Source organism: Hydra vulgaris, chromosome 10 (assembly GCF_038396675.1).
Source record: "Hydra vulgaris chromosome 10, alternate assembly HydraT2T_AEP".
Classification (NCBI taxonomy): domain Eukaryota; kingdom Metazoa; phylum Cnidaria; class Hydrozoa; order Anthoathecata; family Hydridae; genus Hydra; species Hydra vulgaris.
In genome coordinates this window covers 22,325,001-22,332,332 of record NC_088929.1, presented here as the reverse complement: position 1 = coordinate 22,332,332, position 7,332 = coordinate 22,325,001, and the positions used below count along the sequence as shown (strand labels likewise).

The window sequence follows — 7,332 nt, the reverse complement described above, 5'->3', positions numbered from 1 at the left end:
AAACTTTTTTAACAATGGGTAAATCATGTAGAGTCAAACAAAGTACTCAAAGTAAAAAATCCAGAAAATTTCATGGAAATAGATACACTAAAACTTTGCCAATCGATTCAACTTTATCAGTTACTCCTGTTATTAGTTATGAAAATGATCATATTTCTTGTAACACTTCATCAAACTTATCTATATCCTCAAAAAAAATTGAGAAAATTGAGACAACTCAGCATAATAAAAATAAAACTGTTGGTTATCGAATTGTTGATATTGAAATTTTTTCTGGTGTTATCAATCAACTATGTTGCAAAAAATGTTTACAATCAAAATTAAATCTTTTAGAATGTTTTCCAAAAAAAAAAGGATTCAGCTCAATGTTAAATATTTGCTGCTCTAACTGCAATGAAAAAATTGAATTTTATACTTCAAAGACATGTTCTGGGAAAAAAACTTTTGATGTAAATAATAGAATAGTTTATTTAATGCGTGCATGTGGTCAAGGTTTTTCAGGATTAGAAAAATGTACATCTTTAATGAACATTCCTAAACCTATGACTAAAAATAATTATAACAAAATAATTAAATCTGTCTCTGATTGTGCTAAAATTGTCGCAAAAGAAACAATGATTGATGCTGTGAAAGAAATTTGTCAATTTTCTTCAAATATTGTTGACACTGCAATCTCAGTTGATGGTAGCTGGCAACGTCGTGGGTTTTCTTCATTAAATGGAGTTGTTACAGCAATATCAATGGACACAGGTAAAATTCTTGATTGTGAGCCAATGAGTCGATCATGCAAAGCATGTAGTCTAAAATTAAAACTTAAAGAAAGTAATCCTCGTGCATTTGAAGTTTGGAAGTCATCGCATGTATGTAAATTAAATTATCGTGGCTCTGCTCCTGGCATGGAAGTAATTGGTGCACAAAGAATATTTAGTCGTTCTATTTCACAAAATAAACTAAGGTATGTTAACTATTATGGTGATGGCGATTGTAAAAGCTATTCTTATGTTAAGGATACTTATCCTGGTATAACAGTGTGTAAGCTGGAGTGTGTTGGACATGTACAGAAACGAGTCGGTAGTAAATTAAGAGCTTTGAAAAAAAACGTTAAAGGAATTGGAGGCAAAGGCAAATTAACGAATACTATAATTGACCGCCTACAAAACTACTATGGAATTGCTGTTAGGCAAAATGCCAATGATTTAGAAAGTATGAAAAAAGCCATACTTGCAACATTGTTCCATGTTGCATCATCAGCTGAAAATAATTGGCATACTTATTGCCCTCATGGTATACATAGTTGGTGTCATTATAAACAGGACAAAGCTAATTCAACATCTACTTACAAGCCAGGTGCTGGTCTTCCAATCTCAGTCATCAGTCATCTAAAGCCTGTATATATCGATCTATCTGAAGAAGAACTCTTAAAAAAATGCCTTCATGGTAAGACGCAAATCCGAATGAAAGTTTTAATGGGATGATATGGCAGCGCATACCTAAAACAAAATATGTATTGTTAACGCAGTTGGAGTTAGGTGTATATGATGCTGTTTCAAATTTTAATATTGGAAGAAAAGCAAGTATACTTTTATTTGAAAAACTGAATATGATTCCTGGTATATATACTCTTCAAGGCTGTTCAACCATGAACAAAAACCGTTTAATTTTCGCAGAGTATCAAAATCGTTTAACATCTAAAAAGCGACGACAAGTTATTCGTGGATGCAAAAAAAAAAAAGATGACTCAGAGAATGATCAAGAAGGTTGTCTATATGATCCTGGTTCTTGTTCTTATAAATAACAGATTTTAAATTGAGTATTTGACATTTTTATTTGGTAAAATTGTTAATGTAATATTCAAATGCTTTTTTCTCAAATTGTCAATTTTTAACCTCCCGGCCATTTTATCTTATTAACCGTATGCCAGATTTGCATGAAATTTTCACCAAATGTTTATTGAATCTAGTTATACAATTGGAACTAAAAGTTTTACAATACTGTTAGGAGTTTTTGATTTATAGAAGATTTAGTTCACAAAAGTGCATTTTTTTAAATACGCTATTTTGAAAAACTCAGTATAGCCTAAATACTTGGTTTTTTAGAAAAATTTTAGTTCAGTTTGTAGATTACTATGTTTTTAATCATGTCAAAAAATCATATCCTATATGCTTTCGGTTACTGAGATAGAATGGCCGGGGTGGCCTTAATATTTTTGGATGTCAGCCATTTTACTTGGTAACCATGGCAACTAATAAATTTATTTTGCATCATTTAAAATCCTGTTATATAGTTGTTTCTCAGGATATATTTGGTTTTTTGTTAAAAAGATTTTTTCAACGCAATTTGCGATTGCCTCAACCGCAAATCCTATGGAGTTGCGCTGACGCAAATATGCAGTTGGTTTGACATAATAAGTGCAGTTGCATCAAATAACTCAAAATGCAGTTGGTCCATCGATAGAACGATTATACTACTATAAATTTTATTATCTACCTTACTTTAAACAACCAGATAGAAAAAAAAATTTTTCCGATCAGAAATAAAGTCTACTATATAAATATAGTTGAAAAAGTCTACTATATAAATGTTGATATATATATATATATATCCATATATATATATATATCCATATATATATATATATATATATATATCCATATATATATATATATATATATATACATATATATATATATATATATATATATATATATATATATATATATATATATATATATATATATATATATATATATATATATATATATATATATATATATATATAGTTGAATAAAACTGCAAAATACTTTTTCAATTTTTAAGTAAACAGAGAGAGAGAGTGTATTTATGGTAATGTCTCATAAAGATATTCCACTAAGTTTTTTCGTCGATATAAACATATAGAAAATTGTTACAAACATAAGTGAAAACACAGCATTTAGAAATGTTCAATTTAAGCAACAAAATATTTGACAATGACCAATAGATTAACGTAACAAATTTAAAATAAACTCTGAGAAAAAAAGCTGTGTATCATAAATAATTGAGCATTAAGTTTCTGAAGTTTAAATCAATTAAACATAGATTTAAAAAAATATTAGGATTATATATAAAACTTTTTAAAATATTTCTAACTTAATTATTCTACATCAACAAGATCCGATGATAAATTTCCTTTAAATATTTATACTTTTGAAAAATACATTTTATAACATATTGTTATGCTACAAAGTGTAAATAAAATGTTGTAGCCTGTAAGAGCTCTTGTAGAACTTTTATAAAAACTATTTAATTAGAAAAGGTCTATTTCTAAAATACCTTTTTTTCTTTGCATTTATTATGTAAAAAAACACTTTGTATAGCATTTTCTATAGAATTTAATTGAGTTTTTATAGTAATTTCATTAGAATTACTGTAAAAAATAATAAAGCAACTATTCTATTAATTACTTTATAATAATAAATAAAAAATTAAAAAAAAAACTAAAACAAAAAAAAAGCTAGCTTTTAGGTTTGACTGTATATAATAACAAAAAGTATTAAATAATTTGCTTTTTATTAATAATTCTTATGTGTATTTTATACCATTTATAATTAAACATAAGTATTCACCAAGGACATTCCTCAGCTTTTAGATTTATTCCTTATGCTTTGTTAATGCATTTGGTATATAACTTCTAAATAAAATATCAAAAGCCCCATCAAGAGGAATTTTTATCTCTTGATAGAGATATAATTAACGAGCATTTGAATGAAAAGATTTTCAAGATGTCTGGCTGTGGAGTTTCCAGACTTATGTTTGGCTGTGGAGTTTACAAACTTGATTTAAATATAATATTTTTTCCTTTTTTTAGTATAAAATGTCTTTTATTTTTTATAAAAATTTTATAAGCCTTCATGCCATTGCAAAAGATTTCTTCCCCTAACACCAAATACTCTCCCAACAATGAGTTGAACGAATTCAATAAATAAACTTTCAAAATCATGATAATTTTAAACTACTTTGGAATTTCCTTTATTCATTGGAATTTACGTAAATAAAGACAATATGCGATTATATATTACAATTCCCATTGTTTGAATTTAAATAATGAGAACTCACATTATTTAAATTAGATGTCGACTTTTGTCTATAGTTTTTGTTTAGTTCAAACTGCTATTGGTCACATCGATGGTGATAATGGTGTCATTGCTTAAAAGCTTTTCATTATTAAAATGGTCCTCAATCGCTTGGCTGACCGTGATACTAGTTATGTCGCCACTGTCCTTATTCACAACTCCTTCATTTGCACAAAGCTGTTCTTTACTTCCACCGTGTATTTTCATATGTCTAGCAACGTGAGACTTTCTTGTGAAAGTTCTTGAACAGATAAGACACATATTTTCTTTTATTTGAGAAGAACAAAACTCTTCATGGGTTTTCATATGCGCTCTAATATTTTCTTTCTTAGCGAATGATTTTTCGCATTTTTCGCATTTATAAGGCCGTGTGTGGGTTTTCATATGTCCATTAACATCTTCTTTACTTTTAAATAGCTTATTGCATACATCACAAGCAATTTTTTTTTCTGCTGAATGTGTACGACTATGTCGAAGAAGATGATCCTTTCGTTTAAAAGAACCGTCGCAATTGTCACACTTAAAGGGTTTCTCAGTAGAGTGGGTTTTTTTATGTCGAATCAAATGATCGTTGCGCCCAAATACAAAGTCACAATCGCTACATTTGTAAGGTTTTTCACCAGTATGTATGCGATTATGTTTTATCAAATGATGATTAGAAGCAAAACGCTTTTCACAGTGTTCGCATGAGTATCTTTTTTCTCTTTTTTCCATTTTTATTTGTTTTTTTTTATTCATACTCTGGATTTTTTTATTTGGATGAGCAGGCTTGTTATGCAATTCCTTTTCGTTATCTCCAACTAATTCGATTTCCATTTCAGTTCTGATACCTTTTAAAGAACTCAAAGAAATTTCAAATAAATTGGGTTTCTCGTCAGGTAAAGCGTCATCATTAACACTCAAAGCAATAGTATGTTGTGTTTCGTTTGAGTTAAGTTTTTCTGAAAAATTTCCTTCTGCAGAATCTCCTAAACGTTTTTGGGTGTCACAGGCTGGGTTATAGAAATCTATAGATGGGATTAAACAATTTATTTTTGATTGTTGTAAAGAACATAGCGACTGTTCATCGTTGTTTTGAACTTTTACCGTTATACCTGTTTCACAATCAATATCACTCTCTTTTTTAAAACTATCTACCATTCCAAATACGTTTTGATCATCAGGTCGGACCAAATCAACTCTTAATTTTGCTAGCATTTGTCCGCCATCTTTGGTGAATTCCCAAACACTATTTCTCTCTTCATTCATTTTATATCTAAAATTAATAATAAAACAATTAGGAAAGCTTTTATAACAGTAAAGTTTTATAACAGTAAAGCTTTACAACAGTAAAGTTTTATAACAGTAAAGTTTTATAACATTAAAGCTTTATAACAGTAAAGTTTTATAACAATAATGCTTTATAACAGTAAAGCTTTATAACAGTAAAGCAACAATCTGTAGTGTAATTAAGATTTTTAAAATAAAAACTAGGGACTGAGAACAAAAGAAAAATAACAGCAACAAACAAATCTAAAATCTTAACCACATTCCCATTTCGAAGGTATTTTTAAAATCAGTTTGATCTATTTATTTTAGGCTAAAACAAAATTTAACGGATTTTAAATTTCATTTCGAAAACTTTTTGTTTTTAATTTCGAGCGCTAAAAAAAATTTACCACAACACTTAGCAATGAATAAATTTAAAAATCTTCATTCAGTAAAAAAAATAGTAACATTAAAATTTACGTATTCTTTTATAACAATGATTATAGATATATATATATATATATATATATATATATATATATATATATATATATATATATATATATATATATATATATATATATATATATATATATATATATAATGTATGAATAAGATGGGTTTTACATCATTTTTATGCTTTAATGGATAAATTCTTATTAAAATTTTAAAAGTATATAAAAAAACACTTTTGATTTAAAATGTAAATAAGTTTCTGATATAAATATTGCGTGTTACAATTTCTACATGCTAACTTCTAAAATTCGCCTTAACTTTAACTTTGTAAAAATTCAGTAAAAACAAAATGTCAGCTTTGTAATGACTTATTTTTCACAACTATTTATTCAAATATAATTATTTATTTCAAATACAATTTTTATATCAAAAGCTAATTTTAAAACCTTGAAAATTTCAAATAAAAATTTATTTAAACTTCATACTTAAAGTTTTAAAATTTCTTTAAACAGTTTTTATTTAATTCCAACTACCATTGGTCATACCAGCACATGACTTGAATTTATTAACATGGCCTTCATCATGGTCAATTGTTTCACCAGTGTTAAACTGTCTCACAACTTTCACTTTTCAAAGCCTCTTCATTTGTAGTTTCTCCATTCTTAGCTTTTTCATTCACAGCTTCTTCATTCATAATTTCTTCATTCATAGCTTCTTCATTTGTAGAAAGCTTTTCTTTACTTCCACTATGCATTTTCATGTGTCTTGCAATATGTGATTTCCTTGTGAAAGTTTTTGAACAAATAAGACACATGTTTTCTTTAATTTGAGGAGGACAAAAATCTTTGTTTGTCTTATTAGATGCTGTTACACTTTCTAACTTTGTAAAACTTTTTTCACATTTATATGATCGTGTATGAATTTTATTATCTCCAATAACATCTGCTTTGGTATGAAAATTCATACTTTGTTCATCATTAATTGCAATTTTTTCTCCTGCAGAATGTGTTCGGATATGCCGAAGAAGATGATCTTTTCTTTTGAAAGCACCATCGCAATTCTCACACTTAAAAGGTTTTTCAGCAGAATGGGTTTTTTGATGACGAATTAAATGATCATTACGTTTAAAAACAAAATTACAATCGCTACATTTGTAAGGCTTTCCACCAGTATGAATGCGATTATGTTTTACCAATTGACGATTATAAGTAAAACGCTTTTCGCAGTGTTCGCATGAAAATCTTTTCTCTATTTCTTTTCTTTTATCTTTTTTATTGGGATGAGAAGATACCATAAGTAACTTATTTTTGTGATCTTCAGTAGATTCAGGCTTAATTTCAACACCAAAGTCTTTGGTATCTAATGGAATTTCAACACCAAAGTTTTTGGTATCTAATGGAATTTCTAATGAGTTGGGTTTTTTATCAGGCAATGTTTCAACATTATTAGATGAAGCAGTATCATGTTGCATTGCATTTGAACTTTGTTTTTCATCGAAAAGATTATCCACCTTATA

The 7,332-nt window shown here is 27.6% G+C and overlaps 3 protein-coding genes across 3 annotated transcripts in view; all 3 read right to left on the bottom strand.

Moving 5' to 3' along the window:
- Positions 1–3,813: 3,813 nt before the first annotated feature.
- LOC105845154 (zinc finger protein 3 homolog) lies at positions 3,814–5,406 on the bottom strand. Its single transcript, XM_065807520.1, has one exon. It carries the CDS (start codon positions 5,358–5,360, stop codon positions 4,137–4,139), a length of 1,224 nt encoding a protein of 407 aa, XP_065663592.1. The 5' UTR covers positions 5,361–5,406; the 3' UTR covers positions 3,814–4,136.
- A 972-nt stretch (positions 5,407–6,378) lies between these two features.
- The window catches only part of LOC101237927 (telomere length regulation protein TEL2 homolog), a 28,557-nt gene continuing 27,603 nt past the window's right edge, over positions 6,379–7,332 (bottom strand). The window contains exon 24 of the mRNA XM_065807518.1: positions 6,379–7,332. This exon is cut by the window's right edge and continues 208 nt beyond it. The gene's annotated coding sequence lies outside the window, so the exon portion shown is untranslated.
- Positions 6,379–7,332, bottom strand: part of LOC105845154 (zinc finger protein 3 homolog) — a 1,232-nt gene continuing 278 nt past the window's right edge. The window contains exon 1 of the mRNA XM_065807521.1: positions 6,379–7,332. This exon is cut by the window's right edge and continues 278 nt beyond it. Within this exon, the coding sequence (XP_065663593.1) occupies positions 6,421–7,332 (912 nt within the window). The 3' untranslated portion in view covers positions 6,379–6,420.

Bases quoted from the DNA above. Each gene is read 5' to 3' on its own strand.
- LOC105845154 (XM_065807520.1), bottom strand. From the start codon at position 5,360: ATGAATGAAGAGAGAAATAGTGTTTGGGAATTCACCAAAGATGGCGGA.